At 40.5% G+C, this 23,021-nt stretch overlaps 6 protein-coding genes across 7 annotated transcripts; 3 read left to right on the top strand and 3 right to left on the bottom strand.

Moving 5' to 3' along the window:
* Positions 1-675: 675 nt before the first annotated feature.
* Positions 676-2,776, top strand: LOC6551718 (serine protease easter). Its single transcript, XM_001977261.3, has 3 exons — positions 676-1,035; positions 1,104-1,252; positions 1,674-2,776. The coding sequence occupies exons 1-3, from the start codon at positions 969-971 to the stop codon at positions 2,661-2,663; spliced, it is 1,206 nt and encodes a 401-aa protein (XP_001977297.1). The 5' UTR covers positions 676-968; the 3' UTR covers positions 2,664-2,776.
* A 684-nt stretch (positions 2,777-3,460) lies between these two features.
* Positions 3,461-8,799, bottom strand: LOC26526831. Of its 2 annotated transcripts, none has more exons than XM_015155996.2 (2): positions 8,452-8,799; positions 3,461-3,860 (listed from the first exon to the last, which is right to left on the bottom strand). In XM_015155996.2, exons 1-2 carry the CDS (start codon positions 8,669-8,671, stop codon positions 3,637-3,639), a joined length of 444 nt encoding a protein of 147 aa, XP_015011482.2. In that variant the 5' UTR covers positions 8,672-8,799; the 3' UTR covers positions 3,461-3,636. The 2 variants fall into 2 exon arrangements, with proteins under 2 accessions (XP_015011482.2, XP_015011483.2); XM_015155997.2 differs by lacking the exon at positions 3,461-3,860 and adding an exon at positions 8,193-8,333.
* A 1,448-nt stretch (positions 8,800-10,247) lies between these two features.
* LOC6551574 lies at positions 10,248-10,913 on the bottom strand. Its single transcript, XM_001977259.3, has 2 exons — positions 10,604-10,913; positions 10,248-10,540 (listed from the first exon to the last, which is right to left on the bottom strand). Exons 1-2 carry the CDS (start codon positions 10,829-10,831, stop codon positions 10,532-10,534), a joined length of 237 nt encoding a protein of 78 aa, XP_001977295.1. The 5' UTR covers positions 10,832-10,913; the 3' UTR covers positions 10,248-10,531.
* Positions 10,914-11,363: 450 nt separating this feature from the next.
* Positions 11,364-13,686, bottom strand: LOC6551573. Its single transcript, XM_001977258.3, has 2 exons — positions 11,724-13,686; positions 11,364-11,639 (listed from the first exon to the last, which is right to left on the bottom strand). Exons 1-2 carry the CDS (start codon positions 12,739-12,741, stop codon positions 11,575-11,577), a joined length of 1,083 nt encoding a protein of 360 aa, XP_001977294.1. The 5' UTR covers positions 12,742-13,686; the 3' UTR covers positions 11,364-11,574.
* A 718-nt stretch (positions 13,687-14,404) lies between these two features.
* Positions 14,405-16,382, top strand: LOC6551572 (DNA ligase 1). Its single transcript, XM_001977257.2, has 3 exons — positions 14,405-15,574; positions 15,706-15,876; positions 15,946-16,382. Exons 1-3 carry the CDS (start codon positions 15,322-15,324, stop codon positions 16,281-16,283), a joined length of 762 nt encoding a protein of 253 aa, XP_001977293.1. The 5' UTR covers positions 14,405-15,321; the 3' UTR covers positions 16,284-16,382.
* Positions 16,383-16,938: 556 nt separating this feature from the next.
* LOC6551571 lies at positions 16,939-17,655 on the top strand. The gene has a single exon (XM_001977256.3). The coding sequence runs from the start codon at positions 17,046-17,048 to the stop codon at positions 17,532-17,534; it is 489 nt and encodes a 162-aa protein (XP_001977292.1). The 5' UTR covers positions 16,939-17,045; the 3' UTR covers positions 17,535-17,655.
* Positions 17,656-23,021: the final 5,366 nt, after the last annotated feature.

The following is a 23,021-nucleotide window of genomic DNA, read 5'->3' on the forward strand; positions in this document are numbered from 1 at the left end:
AGCCAGCTTTTTTACCTAAAACCGCAGCAGTATCATTGCCATATTAGTTCTCTGGGTTTTGCATCCGATCCGGCTTTTCCCCAGAAGTCTGCTGGGTTAAGATGTCGACTTGGGAAAACCAGAATAAGAGATTCCCGCGCAGCAATCACTAACTCATGATTAGCTGACTACTGGTCACCAATTATTCTATTCGGAACAGATATCAAACCTGATCTTACAGCCCATGTACTTAGGTAGGGGAATAATAAATCAATATGTATTTATAAATGATTTTCCTCTTTGCGTACTTTGTGTATTCGTTCAAAGTCTTATCATTGTACAGCAAGAGGGGAAGAATAAATCAAAGCAAAAGTATGTAGTTTCAAAGTATTTTGTTAAGATTAAATAATAAAAAAGGCAGTTCAAAGAAATTCTTATTTTCATCTCGCTTTAAAACATATTTTTATTAGGGTTTTTATTTTGCATTTAACCCTCTTATCAAGCGCCTGTATTGCGTATGTTTTCCTTTTTTAAAAATAAACACAAAGAGCATCGACTACTGTGCAAATTCTCTCCCACTTTCCCGGTTTTACGAGCTGATAACTGAAAAATAAGAAATATGCAACGATAACCAGTGAAGTTTTGCTCGTAGGCGAATGTAATTACGAGCTTACAATTGCATTTGCTGAGCGACTGGAAGAGCGACTGGAAGAGCGACTGGAAGGTGGTAACGGGTTTTCCCGCCCAGCCGCATTCAATGAGAATCGATAGCAGCTAATCAACGCAGCCGCGGGAACGGAAAAGCCAAATCCAAAGCCAATCTCCGAGACTCAAAAGCTGCCGAAGGTCGCGGCTCGAGATTGCCGATCGCCAGAGATCAGTAGTTGATTGCCAGCCCCCGGGGACGCAGCTCGAGAATCAATCGGAGCGGAAAATAGGAAAATCGAAAATCTATAGCAAACCTGCCATAGGAAGGAAAGCCTCGCAAAATGCTCCTGCTCCTGCTTGTACCGCTTTTCCTGGCCCTCTTGGGGGCTGAGGCCCAGCAGTTTGGCAGTGAGTTTTCCCGCTAAGCCACCGCATCGCGTAGCTTTCCTCACACATTTTCGCTTCAACACTTTCAGAGGCTATTATGCATTTTGGCAACTGCAACTCGGCGGAGTTCGGCAGGGGTACCTGTATCGAGAAGAAGGACTGCGATTTTTATGCCGTAGATAAGCTGATGGAAATGGCCAGCAAACAGCAGTGTTTCTCCCGCCAGCGACCCAATCTGGTAAGTAGTATATGTTCCATATGTATGTATATATTTGCGCGATGTTCAGCAAACACGTTCCCCACCATCAACCAGTTTGCCACGCTCCGTTGGGATCTTCTTCACCTGAATAATGTTTTTTAATAGCACTAAAGCTATCTAATACTTTATTAGCCCCACGTTTATTCACGTCTTACTGAGAAGGCAGCGGAAAATCGTGTGCCTCGTCACTTAATGAATGCGAATTGGCGACATAAATATTTGCAGTACATGTTTCTGATTAGCCTGCAATCAAACCATACTTTTTGAAATCATATACGAAGTATATAGCAATATTTCATAAAATATATCATATATGAAATACAACAACCAAGTCTACAGTTTAGCTAATGGTTGTTATTTGCCAAAAACATTCCCTATAATCCCAATTGAATCCCCTCAGGTGTGCTGCCCGCGTGAGACGAACATCATACCGCCACTGGCGCCCAGGATCAGTAATGAGACCAGCAATGTGACGACCGCGGCGGTGATCACTCCGCTGAAGTTGCTGGTCCACGCTACGCCACGCCCACCCAGCGGAATCGACCAGCTGCCCCAGCATCCGTACTGCGGCTCCGCCTTCTCGTTCCGCGTGGTCGGCGGCCATAACACCGGACTGTTCGAGTTCCCGTGGACGACGCTGCTGGAGTACGACACAGTGGGCGGTGGCAAGGACTACGCGTGCGGGGCATCCTTCATCGCCCAGAGGTGGCTCATAACGGCGGCCCACTGCGCGCACACGTTTGGCAGGAATCTGAGCGCAGCCATTTTGGGTGAATGGAATCGGGAGACCAATCCGGACTGCGAGAACGATCTGAATGGCGTGCGGGAGTGTGCTCCGCCGCACATCCGGGTGCCCATCGATCGGATACTGCCGCATGCACAGTACTCGGTATCGAACTACAGGAACGACATAGCGCTGCTGCGACTGTCACGACCGGTGAACTGGCTGCAAATGCAGTATCTGGAGCCCGTCTGCCTGCCACCGCAGCGGGGCAGGTTCGCCAATCAGCTGGCCGGCTCAGCCGCCGATGTTTCCGGTTGGGGCAAGACCGAGTCCAGCGGCAGCAGCAAGATCAAGCAAAAGGCGATGCTGCACATCCAGCCGCAGGATCAATGCCAGGAGGCCTTCTACAACGACACCAAGATTATGCTCGACGATAGTCAAATGTGTGCCGGCGGCGAGATCGGCGTGGACTCCTGCAGTGGCGACTCCGGCGGACCACTGACCGTGGAGGCCAACACGGCCAGCGGCAATCGGTATGTGTACCTGGCCGGCGTCGTCTCCATTGGCCGGGAGCGATGTGGCACCGCGTTGTTTTCCGGAGTGTACACACGGGTCAGCAGCTACATGGACTGGATAGAGAGCACCATTCGCGCCAATCGCGTTTGAGTGACCTGCGTTTCCGTTGCGTTTCCGGTTTTTCATTGGGCTCCCCTCCCAAAACTCGAAGTCAAACACATTGTGACCTTCGATGACATTAAAAGCGATTTTTTTTAAATACACACAATATTTATTATATTTTTTACATGCCACTTTTACTATTTCCGTTTCCACCTTAAAAAATCCCACAATGTCCTAAGCTTACCTTAATTGTGCAGACAGTGTAGCTGACGTTTGGCAGCATATGACTTATTGGCCACAGGGGTTTCCCCCAAGAAGGTTTCCCCTCTCTTTTATTTGGCGCGTTGCCGGTCGTCATATCACTGACGTCACTGATTTCCGGCATGCAATTTACTAAACATGTCATCCTATCGCGTACAATCTCGATTCGGGTCTAGATTAAAGTGTTTGCCCATGACACCGAAACGCTTAAAATGACGATGATAGTGGTGAGATGCTCCGATATTCAGCGGAAATACACTGGTGACATATGAAGTGTACTTTCTTTTACAACTGACTATTACTAATTTAAGCTGACTGTGAAGTCTGCTCTTCCAAGTGAATCATGGCATACAAGCGAATTCTGCAGGATATTAGGCAGTCATCTTTGGAATTCCCTTGGAACCTAATTGATTCCCTCTGTAGGTTTTAGTAAATTAAAATACTCCACACTTGTAATATGGGGGCAGATTAATACTTGCATGCTTTTTGCAGCTTATTCAGAGTTATCTCTGGGCAACCTAGTTGTAGTATAAATAACTTTTCTTATGCCTAGGCAAACACTTTGCGCAATTGCGGCGACACCATTGTTTTTATCTTTATCGACATCGGTTTATTACTTATCATCATACTAGCTACAGAATAAATATTGTAATAAATACTTCGGCGGCCACATTGTGACGCAACTACGACTAAAATAAGTTAGCTTACGACTAGGTAAAAAAAAATCTACTACTAAATGGGAGATTTTTCTGGCAAGTGCTCAGGTGCTGCGTCCAAAGATGACGGCTCGACGACACCGATCCCGGTGATCCCTCATTTTTCCGGCGGGACAGGGTTTCGCGATCCTGCGGGACACGAGGAGCTGGCTGGTCAGTGGTCTTGAATGCGGATTGTAGAAGATCAGGCGGCGGGCTTCCGTGATCGGGGGCCTCTGGGCCAAGATCATGGCCAGAATCACGAAGGTGAGGACGAGCAGACGTTGGACTTGCATTTGAAATAGATGTTCGCTTGTGGCTTGTGATTATAAAATGTATGCTGGTTACTTGTTCACGTTCTATGAATTCTAGTTCAAGTTAGTTGGTAGTTTTCGTCGCGATTTTATAGGTTTCATGGGTGTTCGTTCCGCTTGGGAGTCGCTTTTATGACTGCCGTTGCTCTCCGAACTTGTGCCTGTCGATATTCAACGCCGATAGCCAAAGACGGCGACCGCCGGCCCGCACATCGATAAGATAAGCCCCAAAGGTATTCCGCTGGCACGCGATAAGATATTGGCCCTGTAGCCGAAACCCTCGGGCCCATAATCATACACATACCTACCTATTGTCTGCGGTCTGCGGTTCTTTCGGGTTGCCCCTGGCACTGGTACTCCAACCCCATTGGCTGCTATTTCCGATCCTCGCCATGACGAAAACGCAGGGGAATTTACGAGTGCTCCGCCGGTCGATGTAGTAAAATTCCACCGTCATGCGTCGGCGCCCCCAAAGCCCCCCAAAGGCCCCACAACCCCCACAGCAATGGGGAGTTTTTGTGCCTGGACACTGCGTCATCGGGTGGATCACTGACCACCGCTTCTATCGATGACGCCCCATCCGGTGTGATCTATGGCGGAGGTACGTCCATGGTTCAGCCTGAAATTATGCAGTGCCGTCTGGTGTCTTCGTTCGAGAACGATGTAGAAATCACAGTTCGAGGCGAAAGGCCTTGTAGGTATTCTTTACAGGCCAGTAAAGTAAAAGATAATTAAGACCACATTAAAATGGCAGATACAGAATTGTATATTATAATGGACTGTGGTCTCTAAGTTTGTTTTAGCCACAGAGTCTAGGAAGGAATGATAGGTATGCTTAAAGCATTATTGGGAAAGGATCTCGATTTACCCATTGCAAATCAATTTGAAACGGTAACCTTTCAGTGTTGGCTAAGTGCAAAATATTTGTGGGCCAGTTGTGAAATCGGTAATTCATTCAGTAATTAACTCCTCACCAGCTGACATGTCGATAAGGCGCTTGATGAATCCGAATCGAAGCCGAGTCACCTGCGACATCTGATACCTGATTAGATGCCAGCCCATCCCCCAACTGACGTAGCGGTACATACATAGTTTGGCGGCCCTTGGCTACCGATCTACTCATACTATGTATGTATGTAACTACGTACATAACTAGGCGTACTACCTGCGTATATGAAAACATTTTTCGATCTTGACGAGCCTTTTGTCACATTCGAGTGATCGATAGACGGCCGACGTCTCTGACGCATGAAAAAGTACGTTTATTCGCATTAAATGGACGGGGGTATTAGGAGAATCGATGAGGGCTATTTTTGCTAATGAGGTTGATCTAGGAAGCAACAACAGCATACAAGTAAAAGGAACTCATTTCGAGTGATATGTGTTAATGAGTAACATCGTAACTTAGCTAAAAACCATCACAAGGCTTAATGCATAACTCTTCAACTCTGCAATTCATGTTTGGGTAAATTTTTGCATTTTTTGTAATATCAAATATATATAAAAATGTGCAAAAAATGCCAAAAAATTAGCATTCCCCTTTTTGAACACAGTTCGATTAGAAATTTAATTACGAGCGCATCGACGTATAACATTCCATATTCAGACAATTATTTCAAAAGTTATGGCAAAAAAACGGATTATTTTATGACCGAAATTCGAAAAAACTGATTTTGGCAAAAATAGAAATATTTTAAATGGGCATTTTAATCATAACTTGGCCAAAAATGATCGTAAAGATGAAAGAATAACTGTTTTGAGCAGCTAATTACCAAATCTAACGACCACTGTCACTTTTTGGCGGATTTTGGAAAATTAATTTTTCGGCCAATTTTTGCATTTTTTGTAAGGGGTAACATCGTCAAAATTTGCAAAAAAAGTCAAAAAATTAGCATTTCCATTTTTGAACACAGTTCGATTAAAAATTTAATTACGAGCACATCGACGTATAACATTCCATATTCAGACAATTCTTTCAAAAGTTATGGCAAAAAAACTGATTATTTTATGACCGAAATTCGAAAAAACGGATTTTGGCAAAAATGGAAATATATTACATGGGCATTTTAATCATAACTTGGCCAAAAATGGTCGTAAAGATGAAAGAATAACTGTTTTGAGCAGCTAATTACCAAATCTAACGACCACTGTCACTTTTTGGCGGATTTTGGAAAATTAATTTTTCGATCAATTTTCACATTTTTTGTAAGGGGTAACATCGTCAAAATTTGCAAAAAGTGGCAAAAAATTTGCATTCCCATTTTTGAACACAGTTCGATTGGAAATTTAATTACGAGTTCAACGATGTATAACAATCCATATTTAGACAATTATTTTTGAAGTTATGGCAAAAAAACGGATTATTTTATGACCGAAATTCGAAAAAACTGATTTTGGCAAAAATTGAAATATTTTAAATGGGCATTTTAATCATAACTTGGCCAAAAATGGTCGTAAAGATGAAAGAATAACTGTTTTGAGCAGCTAATTACCAAATCTAACGACCACTGTCACTTTTTGGCGGATTTTGGAAAATTAATTTTTCGGTCAATTTTTGCATTTTTTGTAAGGGGTAACATCGTCAAAATTTGCAAAAAATGGCAAAAAATTTGCATTCCCATTTTTGAACACAGTTCGATTGGAAATTTAATTACGAGTTCAACGATGTATAACAATCCATATTTAGACAATTATTTTTGAAGTTATGGCAAAAAAACTGATTATTTTATGACCGAAATTCGAAAAAACGGATTTTGGCAAAAATTGAAATATTTTAAATGGGCATTTTAATCATAACTTGGCCAAAAATGATCGTAAAGATGAAAGAATAACTGTTTTGAGCAGCTAATTACCAAATCTAACGACCACTGTCACTTTTTGGCGGATTTTGGAAAATTAATTTTTCGGTCAATTTTTGCATTTTTTGTAAGGGGTAACATCGTCAAAATTTGCAAAAAAAGTCAAAAAATTAGCATTTCCATTTTTGAACACAGTTCGATTAAAAATTTAATTACGAGCACATCGACGTATAACATTCCATATTCAGACAATTCTTTCAAAAGTTATGGCAAAAAAACTGATTATTTTATGACCGAAATTCGAAAAAACGGATTTTGGCAAAAATGGAAATATATTACATGGGCATTTTAATCATAACTTGGCCAAAAATGGTCGTAAAGATGAAAGAATAACTGTTTTGAGCAGCTAATTACCAAATCTAACGACCACTGTCACTTTTTGGCGGATTTTGGAAAATTAATTTTTCGATCAATTTTCACATTTTTTGTAAGGGGTAACATCGTCAAAATTTGCAAAAAGTGGCAAAAAATTTGCATTCCCATTTTTGAACACAGTTCGATTGGAAATTTAATTACGAGTTCAACGATGTATAACAATCCATATTTAGACAATTATTTTTGAAGTTATGGCAAAAAAACGGATTATTTTATGACCGAAATTCGAAAAAACTGATTTTGGCAAAAATTGAAATATTTTAAATGGGCATTTTAATCATAACTTGGCCAAAAATGATCGTAAAGATGAAAGAATAACTGTTTTGAGCAGCTAATTACCAAATCTAACCATCCCTGTCACTTTTTGACGGATTTAAAAAAATTAATTTTTCGGTCAATTTTTGCATTTTTTGTAAGGGGTAACATCGTCAAAATGTGCAAAAAAAGTCAAAAAATTAGCATTTCCATTTTTGAACACAGTTCGATTAGAAATATAATTACGAGCACATCGACGTATAACATTCCATATTCAGACAATTATTTCAAAAGTTATGGCAAAAAAACTGATTATTTTATGACCGAAACCTTGGCAATCGTTTTTGGCCTTTTGACCGATTTTGGGAAATTAATTTTTGGGCCAATTTTCTATTTGGTTGTAACATCCTCAACGTTTGCAAGGAAGTAAATTGTATCTGTTAAGTTTAGAGTATTAAAATTAGATAATATCGCCCTTATTATTTTCCCACAGTGTGGGAAAAAGAATCATAGGCAACCACTTATTGCAGGTGAGAACGATTAAAGCCCGATAATTAGCTAACGAAGGCGTTTGCGTCAAGTCGGCATTATCAAATATTTCCGATTCCACTCGAGGCGCTGATATCATATATAGCCATTATAGGAGTCCCCAGCGTAATGCACATTTAAATGATAAGAAACCAAATGATTACGCAAACCGCATGTTCTTGGAATGCAACCGAAATATGCACACAACCTTGTTGACTGACAATCAATTGAAAGTGCATTCCGCAATTCACACTGCCAAACACATGAAAAAAATAAATAAACACTCTTACTAAGCGGTGCATTTTGTTTTATTATTAAAATGTTTAGCGTGCGAGGCAGATAAATAGGATAAATAAATAGGGTTTGTTGAGAGAGTGCGAGATTCGTTTGATGATTGGATTCACTTCGGATTACTTCAGCAGCGCACGCCATCTGCAAAACACACAGAACACACAGCACTTATTAGTATTTTACTCTTAAACGTGACTAGGCGTTTACGGTGCGTATACGTAATGTGTATGCGCGATATCAGTCAATATGCTACACCCACCTGCATTGTAAGCTATGATGCGCCGGCAATTGCCACGATGATCCAGCATGTGGCACTTGGGGCAGGACTTCTCCATGCCATGGGTTGCCAGGATCTGGCCGCGATGGATGCCATTCGGCTTCAGGAAGATCACTCGGCGGGATTCACTGGGAGTTGGGGCACAAAACACGACCACGGCCCAAAGGCACAGTGAGTACAGAAGCAGCTGGTGCATTGACATCCTTCTCGTCAAATTTTAATTATATGTATATATGTTTGTAAACGTAACTCGAAGGGCGCGAGAGACCAAAGTTGGGCTAACCAAGTGGCTTGCTCCAGTGCCGGCAGTTAACTGATTTTATACAAGCTTCGGGTAGCACTTCTTAAGTGCTCTGCCCGCTTGTCTTTTCATTGAGTTGATAAACTGGCAACAGGGTGGTGGTTATACGCCAGCCTGTTTTTCGCAGGGGTACCAGGGGAAAATCTTATCTGGGCCTCCATGCCATTGCAATCTGTGTAATTGAGTGCTTCGCTGGCCCAGCACCGATTTTAATTCCCACCCCATGCGAAGTCGAGCGGTTGCCTAGGAGCGGGTTGAGTATCGGTATGCAAAGATACCCTTTTCGAGTCGAAATCTCGGGCGCTTTCGGGGATTTGTTGGGGTTCTCTGCGGAAGATAGGAGAGGGGATTTTTCGCCACTCTTCTCAGAACTTTATATGATGTACCCGAACCATCATAACCATTAGATGGTAAAACTATAAATGCCAGGTGTTTAAACTGAACTAAAGGCACTCAAAAAACAAAAGGCCATTAAAAATACAGAAAATATACGAAGTAAAGCTCCCAGAAGAAAGCGTTTATTTCAGTGCCAGCTAAAGTATTTTCCGTAATAACAAATTTACAACCCACTATATTTTGATATGTAAATATAATATTTAACAGCAACTGTCTTATCTGAATAAATAAGAGCCCCGTCTTCTGCCGAGATTAGCACGGAGTGAAACCTATCACGAAAAGATTGGGCAGCAAACGCCATTGGCATAGATAACCCTTATTTTTAGAGCTGAGTAAGAACATGGGTTAATTGGCTTGTGCTCCCCGTATTTTCGATGAGTTTCCCAAGCGAACTATCTATCTGATTCGACATAGATAGAGCGTTTGAACTTTGACAAAGAAATCCGTGGTGTTAATTTAGCTTCGTAACCATCGCCGCGAAGTGAGCCATGCGAAATTCCGTGTAAATGCTATTTTGGCCAATCATCGGGGCTTTCTGGAAGAGTGGTGTGGGTGATGGGTCTTTTTTGACCACGCGACAACCCATTGAGTAGTTAACGGCAATTACGGAACGAGGGACGTCACAGATCCAACATATTTGCCCTCCTTATCGCACCGCACACCCGCTGAAATTTCCCGAAAATGTGACCGAATAATGGTCTTTCCAGAGCAACTGACTGGTATTATTATAGCGCTGAGTCAGAAAAGTTCCTCGACTCATCGTTATCTCATTGACGCCGGAGTTGTCGGGCCTAGAACTCTGTGAATAGTATCTTGTACATTGTATCTTGTGTTCTGTATCTGCGTTGTATCTGCAGGAACCCATGGAGCACAGTATTTCATCATACTTTTCGTGATCGGCGGCACGTGATGTGACGTAGCTTCGATTTCATGACGGCGCGAAAGGGTTAATGTCCATTAGGATCGCGCCATCTGGGGTTAAGGCGTCTACATGTGATACGTACTTATGCAATGGCCCAAAATAGTTTCAGCAAACGGCCTTAGATCGTTTCTTTCTAGAACAATTAATTTTCTTTTAGAATATTTTGTATCTTCAGATTTATATTTAAAGTAAAGGAATAAATATGGACCTAATGGTTACTTGGCGTATTATTCGTACATTTTAGAAAATAGCTTTACTAATATGAATAAGAATCGTATCTTGAAATGCTGTTGCCAAGCAGAAACAAGTAATATTCGCTTAAATTGCTGTTATCTGCCTATCGTTTTTACAAGATCGGTAGACAGTCTTAATCTCTGGCGGCGAACAGACTTCAAAATAAGCACGCATTTCAATTTAACTTTGCTTAGTGGGGCAGTCCAATTTTAGACACGCTAAGTGGGTAAACAAGTTAAAATTAGCAAAATAAACATAATTTAGATTGGCAGAGCACTCACCCTTCTGCAACGCCCATGATGATCGCGAACGAACCCACGTTGGCAGCGATTTCCCCGCACATCGAGGAGCATTCCCTTGCCCAGTTCATCGGTGCTATTTTTGGCCGCCTCCTGGGCCTGCGTAGTATTCAGCGGATTGAAATATATCACCCTGCCGGATTCAATGCACACGGAGCCGAGCAACAGAACCAGGAGCAGCAGTCCCACAGTCGGCAGTACAGATCGCATCGCGTTCCAAGGGTTTCAGTAGCACTGTTTTCACTTGCTTGGAAATGCGCCGACGATCAGCTTATCACTTGCTGATTAGCTTGTTTACTGGGAGCCACGAGTGGCTAAGTGTCGTACTGGACACTCCGGAATCTCGCATACAAATCATATCGGGCTGCTGGCGATCAGAAATACAGCATACTTTTGGGCTGCTCGGCTATTTGCGAATTCGGCGCTGTGCTATGAATTGTTTTGAATTGATCAAACATACAAAATATAATAATTTCACGTTTTTCAAACAGTTTCATTAAAGTTTATTTATACATATCTAAAGACCGCAAGGGCTGACAGACCTTTTGGCAGCCCATTTTTAAGAATGTTCAACAATTTAATGGCACAAATGTCAAAGTGTGACAATGTAAAAGCTTTTCGTAAATATTTTTGATAAAAATATTTGTTGGCACCGAAAAACCCACTTAACAGTGTCCCCATTATGTGCTTACCTTAATTAATGTGGTGGTGGCAAGGTGTAACTAAAAACTACTGCTGTGGCTGAGTTTAAGGTATTGTTTTATTGGTTTCATTGGTTTTACTTTCATATGTTTAATCGTCTTACATCACATGGAGGAACTCTAGTTTTGTCTGTTCATTCTGCACTTCCTGCCTGCACTTCCCGGCATCCTGTGCACTTTTCCATACCCAATCCCATCGTCTTGGGATTCGTCTTGGCTTCCTATCTTTTGGGGGCTCTTGTAGCTTCTCTTCTATCGCGCGGTGGCGCCCGGCGCTGCTCGATATACACAATTGTCGGGATCCACGGTGATGAGCTCTATGAATGCAGGATGGATATATTTATATTTTGCATTCAATTATTATTATACCACCATGTGGTATATACATGAATCAAACCTACCCTGAGCCGCATCCTTGCCGCAGCTGCGTTGGCTTGTGTTCCTGGGCCTGCCCCTGGACCTCCGTGTCTCCAGCGCCGCAGGCCGCGCCTCCTCCTCCGAGGTGGAGAGTGTCCTTTGCTGCGCTCTCCTGCGAGTCGTGGCCTGCACGAGCTCCTGCTCCTGCTCCTGCTGCTGCTGCTGCTCCTGCAGCTGCTCCTGCAGCATATTCTCATTGGAGGAGTGCTTCGGCGGACGACGGCGCCGATGCCGCATCCTCTGGGAACTGAAGCTCTCCTCGCGAATCACCAGGGTACCCGCCTTGCTGGTTCGCAGGTAGTAACGCGGCGCCTTGACCACATCCTCCTCCTGGGCGAACTCTGGCGATGAGTGGCGGCCCTTCGAGAGACTGAATCTCTCCAGGATGGAGCTCTGCGAGCGGCGGTAGCGTCGCTTCTCCCTCGGGCCCGAGCTGGACGAGTTCAGGGTGGATGTGGAGGGGGGTGTGGGGTAAGCGGGCAGGTCCTCCGTCTCCTGGAAGCGAACTCCACGCAGCGAACTGGAGCGACGCGAACTCACCGATGGCTCCCAGTTGGGCAGTTCGTGGGTGCTGAAGTCAATGCAGCTGCCATGCGTTTTCCGCCGCCCACTTTCCCGACTCGAACTGGGCGTGGCCTCGCTGGGCGCTACGGTGGGCGTGGGCGTGGGCGTGGCCTCTGCTATCCGAAGGCTATGGAAGTTGCGCTCCAAATTAGCGGTGGCCGAACGCTTGCGACGCCTCTGCGAATCCCTGGATGTGTAGATCTCCTCCCTCTGGCCATCGGCATCCACCAGCAGATTGCCCGTGTGATCGTATAACAAGATCCTGGGCAGAGCAATATTGCTGCAGCTGCGGGAGGTGCTCAGCTCCCAGTTCCAGTGGGGGGGCTTCTTCAGCTTCAGGCTGAGCAAATTGGCCAGCGGATCATCCTCCGCCTGATCCGCCTGCTCCGCCTCCTCTTCCTGCAAAGCCTCGTCATCTTCTGCCGCCTCTTGGGACATGGCGGCTCATCAGCTGTGGCTCCTTGCCCAATGTTCTAATGTGGATTTTAAGATCAGGGTTTGCTCTATGCGCTTTGATCTTTTTGGGTCTTCGTTTCCTTCCACCTGTTGGTTGTCCGTCCGTTGTTCTCTTGTTTGATCTGCCTTTTTCTGCTGCTGCTTCTTCTTCATTCACGGCTGATCTTCTGCTTCTTCTTGCTTTGTTGGCCTTTGGCCAATTTATTGTTTATCTCAACTATGTCTGTATAGGCGGCACTCGCTAAAGGGGCATTGCTTTAATTTCATTAGCTTTCCTTAATATTCAGATGCAACCTTGTTTTACTTTTCTGTGTTTGTCTTGGAACTTGTTTTAAACGATGTTTCTTTGTTTTTTATTTACAATTTATTTGCTTGTCGCATGTGCACTGTAGCCTGGCTGCACTGTACTTTGTATGCTGCCCACGCTTCGAATTATTTTTGTCTTCTTTTTGTCAGTACTCTCTCTCTTTTATGTTCTGCTATTTATAGTTGATCCGCTCCCAAAGGCGTTCCCGAACGCTTTCCCAATTTTCCGTAACTTTCCCCCTCACCCCGCGCGCAGTGGTGACACTAGGTGGGACACACTGTGCCACTTTTAGGGCCGCAACGGGGGAAAATCGAAAAAAAAATGTTCCAAGAACACAGCACACCAAAACTGAGTTTTATGGGCTGGCAAACAAAAACAGAGTGGGGAAAACAGAGCGATATTTTCCACAGTCAGTTATGTATATACGTGTGTATATGGCAATGCTGTCTCTCTCGCTCACACCTTGGGGCTCCCCGGCTCCCAAGCTCGCCGTCTCGCTCCGACTCGCGTCTGCCGTCCCGCTCTTTTCTATGACCGGCGATCAGCTGCGATCGCGTTGAGTTCCGCCCGCCAACGTGCCTCGTAGCCAACTGTTCGTCTTGGCCGCATCTAGTGGGCCGAAAAAGCCGCCCTGCCCCGCCCACACCACACCCCCCTTGCCCCCTTCCGCAGCGGGGAAAACGCACACCCCCACCCCCTGGGAAGATCCACTGGCAATTTGCATATTTCACGCTCTCACAACGAAAGCATTTGGCGAAAAGATCAGCCAGGGAAATACCAATGTGAATACCCTAGCATATCAGTTTCATAATCTTAAGTATAATATATAATCTAGCAAAAACTTGTTGAGCTATCCAGCTAATAGCACATCAAATAAGAAGTGATTCATAAAAACCATTGAGCGGTTGAGTTAAGTTAACTTAAAACTCTGTTTTTAACAGAGTTAGAAAGAACTTGCCTATCTATCTTCCAAATGTTACTTGCTAATTTAAATAAAGGTTAATTGTTTATTTATTACAAAAACGTTTATTTAATTAATTCAAGTTTAGGATCTGAGTAAAACAATGAGGAATATTTAGTGCAACATTTCCCAGGAGCATATTTCCTCCGAAGACGACTGTTCTACCATTTCGACAATACCAATCCGCGTAATCTCCCAAAACAAGTCACCAATTAATAACTCACAAGCATTCTTTGAGTTGTCACTGACCGCAGATCAAAGTGGTAATGCCTCTTGCACGAGTAGCGTATGAATATTTTCAGTGTGTTTCTACACAACACTTTTGTTTATCTATCCCGTGCCACGCCCCGCGACCGCCCCTTTTCGTGGCGAGGAAAACACACAGTTTTCTGTTATGTTATTGGGAAATGACTGAAACATATGTGGCTGCCGTTGCTCGGCTAATTTGCACCACCGCCCCCCCAACATTTTGCCATTGAAAAATGACAAACAAACAGGGGCAAAATAGAAAAGAGGCATTAGGAAACGATGGGAAAGCAAGGCGAATTGGGAAAATATGTATGGGGAAAATGCCTTTTCACATATTTTTCATCAGCTCGTCGAGCACATCGATGTGCGAGGTCCTGACACTTGCGAATGAGTCAGCAGCTCGGCAATTCGGAGCGCAAGGAAAGGATCGAAGGCACATCGATTAGATGCCCAGTTGGCCAAAAAGAAACATAAGATACGCTAATACATGTATTCCCTATAGCTAAGAACTGCAGTGGGAATCTCTCACAATCGGGTGATGGATTCTATGATTTTATTGTTTCTGGGATCCTATCTTTTCATCTGGTTTCTAGTATCGTCGTAGCAGTGCCAATATTAATTTACTTATTAATTACGTGCCTCGCCGATTTCGATATGCCCGGGAAAACTGGCGGCTGATGCTCGGCAAATTTCCGCCATCTGTGGCAGCTTCCCGTCCCCTCGACCTTCAAGAGGAAGGGTGGGCTCTTAGCCAAGCTCGAGGCAATTATGTTTGCGGCTAATTTGTTGCGCGGCCGTGGAGGAAATGTAATTTATGCGGACATTGATGCATCGTCACGAGGCGTGAGCCGCAATTACGCGGAACGGACTGAAAGTATGCAACATCCTGGTGCGTTCTTCGCCAATTCTTCCCCCACTCTGCCCCCGCCCCACGGGTGCAAGGTCAGAAGGTTATCGAATTTGATAAGCTGCCGCACAGTTTTATTTCCGTGCGAGAAGTTTGCGACACAAGCTGCCTCGAAATAGTTGAGCTGCAGACAACGCGATGAGTAGATACCTTTTTCTAATTCTTGTCCTGGGAATCTCCTGCCTGGATATTCATCAGGCTCTCTCCCTTCCGAAGCAGGGACGTCAAAGATTCATCCGCAGACGCATATCCGCCGACGATCCCAACCTAGAGATTGTCGAGATCAAGGAAGTGTTCTATGTACGGCGGCCCAAGAAGGTGGTGACCCTACTCGATGATGACGAATTTGACTGGAGGATTCGCTGCGCTTTCGATCCAAGCCTCCCGGAGTGTAAGAACAACTTGCAGATCATTTTAGACAACATCAAGTCTTGCATTATGCCAATTCGTTCATAATACTAGATGTTACGCCAGGCTTTTGCGAGTATACCAAAAATAACATCGTGGTTTTCCTAATTTTAGGCAAGAATTTAAAGGAGGACCCCACCAGGCCATCCAGAACCACAACTACAACCACTCCGGCGCCCCCAACCACTACCACCACCACTCGTAGAACCACCACCACTATGGAACCTTCGGATGAGTCTTTGGAGCGTAAGATTCGCTGTGAATTCAATCCCACAGCAGAGGAGTGTAAGAATATTCTCTGGATACCTTCGATCTAAGATCTGCAAATTGGTGAATTGGTTGGTGAACTTTCAGGTGCACCATCATTCACTTCTAGAAGAACGACAACAACCACCACAACAACCACCACGGAAATACCTGAAACCATATACGACAATTATAGTGCAGTCGATTCCGAATCGGAAACAGAACCTGAAGCCACAGAAGATACCCAAACTCAGGAGGCCGAAGAGGAGGTCACAGAAGAATCAAGTCCAGATGATGAGATCGTATTGGAAGGGGACGATGAAGAGGATGGTGAGGATCAAGCGGATCAAGATGATCAAGAGGATCAAGAGGATCAAGAGGATCAAGAATATCAAGAGGAGGAGGGCCACTCAATTGGCGCTCATGATGACGGCTCCTGGAATTAGACCTAAATGATCGGGGAAATTGCAATTCGATTTGATCTTTTACCTTAATTGAACATCAATAAAATGGCAATTGCGGAACTACGAGATGTTCTTCCCATACATAAGTATCTTTTCGAGGGTTGACAAAGAAGTTATACAATTGTTTGGGCAATCCAGCAAGAATCTATAACTTTTTTAGGGACTCTCAGTACCTTTATCAGCTAATGTATCTCTCGCATATTGTCAAGAATCTTTTGGCCTCGCCAATTGTTATATAATTACTAGTAGCTCGTGCCATTGTGGGTCAATTCCAGATTAGTGCGTCTGAATCAAGTATAAACACCAATTGATCGCATCTCGTCTACTATGTATATACTATATACTATGTAGTCTATTTATATGACATATTTGTCACAGCTTCCGGCTTAACGAGGAAATAATCGTATTTACTTGGGAAATCGCAGCGATACAGGGATATATATTTGAAAGGGCAACATTATGTGGATGACCATCACGGATTCATTGGCCTGCAGCTGTATCTCCATACATATCATTGCGTATATGTATCTTTGTCGAGTTGTGCTTAAATCAGCGCACAATTGCGACGATTGTTGCCGTTCGCCAATTGAATTAAAGAAAATGCGAAGCAAGTGACACACAAAGGCGACGGCGATTCGAATAAAATGGGTGGAAATCGAGGCGCCCCAGGTCAGTCTAGTGTCAGTGGAGTCAACGTTCAGTCTGGTTTTTGTGGATAAAGCCAAAGGAACCGAATATATCGAGATGAATAGCCTGCAAGGATCGCTGGTCCTACTGCTGCTCGCCGGAGCTTTCCTTCAGGGTCAGGCAGGACTCTTTGATTGCGAGGACAAGATACCCGGACTTGGAGATGTGACCGATAAGATATCGGAGATTACGGGCAGCAGTAGCAGCTCGGAGCACGAGGTGCGCGATTTCTTCAAGAACGTGGGGTGCCACATCAAGGAGGGAGCCAAGAAGCTGGGCGAGAAGGCCAAGGACTTGGGCACGGAGCTCAAAGAGGGCGCCCAGAAGCTGGGCGAGAAGGCCAAGGTCCTGGGTAGCGATCTGAAGGATCGGTTCGACGACTTCCGCGACAAGTTGGCCAAGGATTCCGCCGAGGAGATGAGCAAGGATCGCGGCTTCCCGGCCAACGTGGAGATTATCAACCCGGACATCCTCAAGGGCGAGCAACAGTGTGGGCATGGACACATTCTGGATGCCTTGGGCAACTGCAGCAAGTTGAGGAAATAGTTTTGGGAGTTCTAACCCGTTCCCCTCCCGTTAACGTTTAAGTTTTTTTTATGATTTTTTTTTGTGTAAATAAAAAAGAAAAGTATAAATACAAATGCGGAAAAATCCTCTTTTCGTGGTATGTAATTTTGATGTATTTTGGAATTGATTACATTTTTTGATTTGGAATTGTATTACATTGAAAATCATCAAATTAGAATTGTTTAAAATTTGTTATGTCTGATCTTAAAAAAAAAACGAAACGAAATAATTTTCCTTAATATGTCAAAAATTAATAGGCATCGCTGGTATTTGGTTTTAGCCGTATAAATTTGTAGTCCAAAGTTGATGATGTTAAAAAAAAATGCGAAAATTGACCGAAAAATGAATTTCCCAAAATCCGCCAAAAAGTGACGGTGGTCGTTAGATTTGGTAATTATGATTAAAATGCCAATTTAAAATATTTCAATTTTTGCCAAAACTCGTTTTTTCAAATGTCGGTCATAAAATAATCAGTTTTTTTGCCATAACTTTTAAAATAATAGTCTGAACGCGGAATGTTATACGTCGTTGAGCTCGTAATTAAATTTCCAATCGAACTGTGTTCAAAAATGAGAATGCTAATTTTTTGCCATTTTTTTCAAATTTTGACTATGTTACCCCTTACAAAAAATGCAAAAATTTACCAAAAAATTAATTTTTTTAAATCCGTCAAAAAGTGACAGGGATGGTTAGATTTGGTAATTAGCTGCTCAAAACAGTTAACCTTTCATCTTTATGATCATTTTTGGCCAAGTTATGATTAAAATGCCCATTTAAAATTTTTCAATTTTTGTCGAAATCATTTTTTTCGAATTTCGGTCATAAAATAATCAGTTTTTTTGCCATAACTTTTAAAATAATAGTCTGAACGCGGAATGTTATACGTCGTTGAGCTCGTAATTAAATTTCCAATCGAACTGTGTTCAAAAATGAGAATGCTAATTTTTTGCCATTTTTTTCAAATTTTGACGATGTTACCCCTGAAAAAAAATGCAAAAATGTACCAAAAAATTAATTTTTTTAAATCCGTCAAAAAGTGACAGGGATGGTTAGATTTGGTAATTAGCTGCTCAAAACAGTTATCCTTTCATCTTTATGATCATTTTTGGCCAAGTTATGATTAAAATGCCCATTTAAAATTTTTCAATTTTTGCCAAAACTCGTTTTTTCAAATTTCGGTCATAAAATAATCAGTTTTTTTGCTATAACTTTTAAAATAATAGTCTGAAAACGGAATGTTATACGTCGTTGAGCTCGTAATTAAATTTCCAATCGAACTGTGTTCAAAAAGGGGAATGCCAATTTTTTGCCATTTTTTTCAAAATTTTGACGATGTTACCCCTGAAAAAAAATGCAAAAATTTACCAAAAAATTAATTTTTTTAAATCCGTCAAAAAGTGACAGGGATGGTTAGATTTGGTAATTAGCTGCTCAAAACAGTTATCCTTTCATCTTTATGATCATTTTTGGCCAAGTTATGATTAAAATGCCCATTTAAAATTTTTCAATTTTTGCCAAAACTCGTTTTTTTCAAATTTCGGTCATAAAATAATCAGTTTTTTTGCTATAACTTTTAAAATAATAGTCTGAAAACGGAATGTTATACGTCGTTGAGCTCGTAATTAAATTTCCAATCGAACTGTGTTCAAAAAGGGGAATGCTAATTTTTTGCCATTTTTTTCAAATTTTGACGATGTTACCCCTGAAAAAAAATGCAAAAATTTACCAAAAAATTAATTTTTTTAAATCCGTCAAAAAGTGACAGGGATGGTTAGATTTGGTAATTAGTTGCTCAAAACAGTTATCCTTTCATCTTTATGATCATTTTTGGCCAAGTTTTGATTAAAATGCCCATTTAAAATTTTTCAATTTTTGCCAAAACTTGTTTTTTCAAATTTCGGTCATAAAATAATCAGTTTTTTTGCTATAACTTTTAAAATAATAGTCTGAAAACGGAATGTTATACGTCGTTGAGCTCGTAATTAAATTTCCAATCGAACTGTGTTCAAAAAGGGGAATGCTAATTTTTTGCCATTTTTTTCAAATTTTGACGATGTTACCCCTGAAAAAAAATGCAAAAATTTACCAAAAAATTAATTTTTTTAAATCCGTCAAAAAGTGACAGGGATGGTTAGATTTGGTAATTAGCTGCTCAAAACAGTTATCCTTTCATCTTTATGATCATTTTTGGCCAAGTTTTGATTAAAATGCCCATTTAAAATTTTTCAATTTTTGCCAAAACTTGTTTTTTCAAATTTCGGTCATAAAATAATCAGTTTTTTTGCTATAACTTTTAAAATAATAGTCTGAAAACGGAATGTTATACGTCGTTGAGCTCGTAATTAAATTTCCAATCGAACTGTGTTCAAAAATGAGAATTCTAATTTTTGCCATTTTTTTCAAATTTTGACGATGTTACCCCTGAAAAAAAAATGAAAAAATTTACCAAAAAATTAATTTTTTTAAATCCGTCAAAAAGTGACAGGGATGGTTAGATTTGGTAATTAGCTGCTCAAAACAGTTATCCTTTCATCTTTATGATCATTTTTGGCCAAGTTATGATTAAAAAGCCCATTTAAAATTTTTCAATTTTTGCCAAAACTCATTTTTTCAAATTTCGGTCATAAAATAATCAGTTTTTTTGCTATAACTTTTAAAATAATAGTCTGAATCCGTCAAAAAGTGACAGGGATGGTTAGATTTGGTAATTAGCTGCTCAAAACAGTTATCCTTTCATCTTTATGATCATTTTTGGCCAAGTTTTGATTAAAATGCCCATTTAAAATTTTTCAATTTTTGCCAAAACTTGTTTTTTCAAATTTCGGTCATAAAATAATCAGTTTTTTTGCTATAACTTTTAAAATAATAGTCTGAAAACGGAATGTTATACGTCGTTGAGCTCGTAATTAAATTTCCAATCGAACTGTGTTCAAAAATGAGAATTCTAATTTTTTGCCATTTTTTTCAAATTTTGACGATGTTACCCCTGAAAAAAAATGAAAAAATTTACCAAAAAATTAATTTTTTTAAATCCGTCAAAAAGTGACAGGGATGGTTAGATTTGGTAATTAGCTGCTCAAAACAGTTATCCTTTCATCTTTATGATCATTTTTGGCCAAGTTATGATTAAAAAGCCCATTTAAAATTTTTCAATTTTTGCCAAAACTCATTTTTTCAAATTTCGGTCATAAAATAATCAGTTTTTTTGCTATAACTTTTAAAATAATAGTCTGAAAACGGAATGTTATACGTCGTTGAGCTCGTAATTAAATTTCCAATCGAACTGTGTTCAAAAAGGGGAATGCTAATTTTTTGCCATTTTTTTCAAATTTTGACGATGTTACCCCTGAAAAAAAATGCAAAAATTTACCAAAAAATTAATTTTTTTAAATCCGTCAAAAAGTGACAGGGATGGTTAGATTTGGTAATTAGCTGCTCAAAACAGTTATCCTTTCATCTTTATGATCATTTTTGGCCAAGTTATGATTAAAATGCCCATTTAAAATTTTTCAATTTTTGTCGAAATCATTTTTTTCGAATTTCGGTCATAAAATAATCAGTTTTTTTGCCATAACTTTTAAAATAATAGTCTGAACGCGGAATGTTATACGTCGTTGAGCTCGTAATTAAATTTCCAATCGAACTGTGTTCAAAAATGAGAATGCTAATTTTTTGCCATTTTTTTCAAATTTTGACTATGTTACCCCTTACAAAAAATGCAAAAATTTACCAAAAAATTAATTTTTTTAAATCCGTCAAAAAGTGACAGGGATGGTTAGATTTGGTAATTAGCTGCTCAAAACAGTTAACCTTTCATCTTTATGATCATTTTTGGCCAAGTTATGATTAAAATGCCCATTTAAAATTTTTCAATTTTTGTCGAAATCATTTTTTTCGAATTTCGGTCATAAAATAATCAGTTTTTTTGCCATAACTTTTAAAATAATAGTCTGAACGCGGAATGTTATACGTCGTTGAGCTCGTAATTAAATTTCCAATCGAACTGTGTTCAAAAATGAGAATGCTAATTTTTTGCCATTTTTTTCAAATTTTGACGATGTTACCCCTGAAAAAAAATGCAAAAATTTACCAAAAAATTAATTTTTTTAAATCCGTCAAAAAGTGACAGGGATGGTTAGATTTGGTAATTAGCTGCTCAAAACAGTTATCCTTTCATCTTTATGATCATTTTTGGCCAAGTTATGATTAAAATGCCCATTTAAAATTTTTCAATTTTTGTCGAAATCATTTTTTTCGAATTTCGGTCATAAAATAATCAGTTTTTTTGCCATAACTTTTAAAATAATAGTCTGAACGCGGAATGTTATACGTCGTTGAGCTCGTAATTAAATTTCCAATCGAACTGTGTTCAAAAATGAGAATGCTAATTTTTTGCCATTTTTTTCAAATTTTGACGATGTTACCCCTTACAAAAAATGCAAAAATTTACCAAAAAATTAATTTTTTTAAATCCGTCAAAAAGTGACAGGGATGGTTAGATTTGGTAATTAGCTGCTCAAAACAGTTATCCTTTCATCTTTATGATCATTTTTGGCCAAGTTATGATTAAAATGCCCATTTAAAATTTTTCAATTTTTGTCGAAATCATTTTTTTCGAATTTCGGTCATAAAATAATCAGTTTTTTTGCCATAACTTTTAAAATAATAGTCTGAACGCGGAATGTTATACGTCGTTGAGCTCGTAATTAAATTTCCAATCGAACTGTGTTCAAAAATGAGAATGCTAATTTTTTGCCATTTTTTTCAAATTTTGACGATGTTACCCCTGAAAAAAAATGCAAAAATTTACCAAAAAATTAATTTTTTTAAATCCGTCAAAAAGTGACAGGGATGGTTAGATTTGGTAATTAGCTGCTCAAAACAGTTATCCTTTCATCTTTATGATCATTTTTGGCCAAGTTATGATTAAAATGCCCATTTAAAATTTTTCAATTTTTGCCAAAACTCGTTTTTTCAAATTTCGGTCATAAAATAATCAGTTTTTTTGCTATAACTTTTAAAATAATAGTCTGAAAACGGAATGTTATACGTCGTTGAGCTCGTAATTAAATTTCCAATCGAACTGTGTTCAAAAAGGGGAATGCCAATTTTTTGCCATTTTTTTCAAATTTTGACGATGTTACCCCTGAAAAAAAATGCAAAAATTTACCAAAAAATTAATTTTTTTAAATCCGTCAAAAAGTGACAGGGATGGTTAGATTTGGTAATTAGCTGCTCAAAACAGTTATCCTTTCATCTTTATGATCATTTTTGGCCAAGTTATGATTAAAATGCCCATTTAAAATTTTTCAATTTTTGTCGAAATCATTTTTTTCGAATTTCGGTCATAAAATAATCAGTTTTTTTGCCATAACTTTTAAAATAATAGTCTGAACGCGGAATGTTATACGTCGTTGAGCTCGTAATTAAATTTCCAATCGAACTGTGTTCAAAAATGAGAATGCT

The sequence above is a fragment of the Drosophila erecta genome, unplaced genomic scaffold (assembly GCF_003286155.1).
Source record: "Drosophila erecta strain 14021-0224.00,06,07 unplaced genomic scaffold, DereRS2 tig00000152-arrow-arrow-pilon, whole genome shotgun sequence".
In the NCBI taxonomy this organism is placed as follows: Eukaryota; Metazoa; Arthropoda; class Insecta; order Diptera; family Drosophilidae; genus Drosophila; species Drosophila erecta.

Bases quoted from the DNA above. Each gene is read 5' to 3' on its own strand.
- LOC6551574 (XM_001977259.3), bottom strand. From the start codon at position 10,831: ATGCGATCTGTACTGCCGACTGTGGGACTGCTGCTCCTGGTTCTGTTG.
- LOC26526831 (XM_015155996.2), bottom strand. From the start codon at position 8,671: ATGTCAATGCACCAGCTGCTTCTGTACTCACTGTGCCTTTGGGCCGTG. The intron at 3,861-8,451 runs GTGGGTGTAGCA...TTCAAATGCAAG, and splicing joins CATCATAGCTTACAATGCAG to TCCAACGTCTGCTCGTCCTC.
- LOC6551572 (XM_001977257.2), top strand. From the start codon at position 15,322: ATGAGTAGATACCTTTTTCTAATTCTTGTCCTGGGAATCTCCTGCCTG. The intron at 15,575-15,705 runs GTAAGAACAACT...TCCTAATTTTAG, and splicing joins CGATCCAAGCCTCCCGGAGT to GCAAGAATTTAAAGGAGGAC. The intron at 15,877-15,945 runs GTAAGAATATTC...GTGAACTTTCAG, and splicing joins CAATCCCACAGCAGAGGAGT to GTGCACCATCATTCACTTCT.
- LOC6551571 (XM_001977256.3), top strand. From the start codon at position 17,046: ATGAATAGCCTGCAAGGATCGCTGGTCCTACTGCTGCTCGCCGGAGCT.
- LOC6551573 (XM_001977258.3), bottom strand. From the start codon at position 12,741: ATGTCCCAAGAGGCGGCAGAAGATGACGAGGCTTTGCAGGAAGAGGAG. The intron at 11,640-11,723 runs GTAGGTTTGATT...CTGCATTCATAG, and splicing joins CGGCAAGGATGCGGCTCAGG to AGCTCATCACCGTGGATCCC.
- LOC6551718 (XM_001977261.3), top strand. From the start codon at position 969: ATGCTCCTGCTCCTGCTTGTACCGCTTTTCCTGGCCCTCTTGGGGGCT. The intron at 1,036-1,103 runs GTGAGTTTTCCC...CAACACTTTCAG, and splicing joins TGAGGCCCAGCAGTTTGGCA to AGGCTATTATGCATTTTGGC. The intron at 1,253-1,673 runs GTAAGTAGTATA...GAATCCCCTCAG, and splicing joins CCCGCCAGCGACCCAATCTG to GTGTGCTGCCCGCGTGAGAC.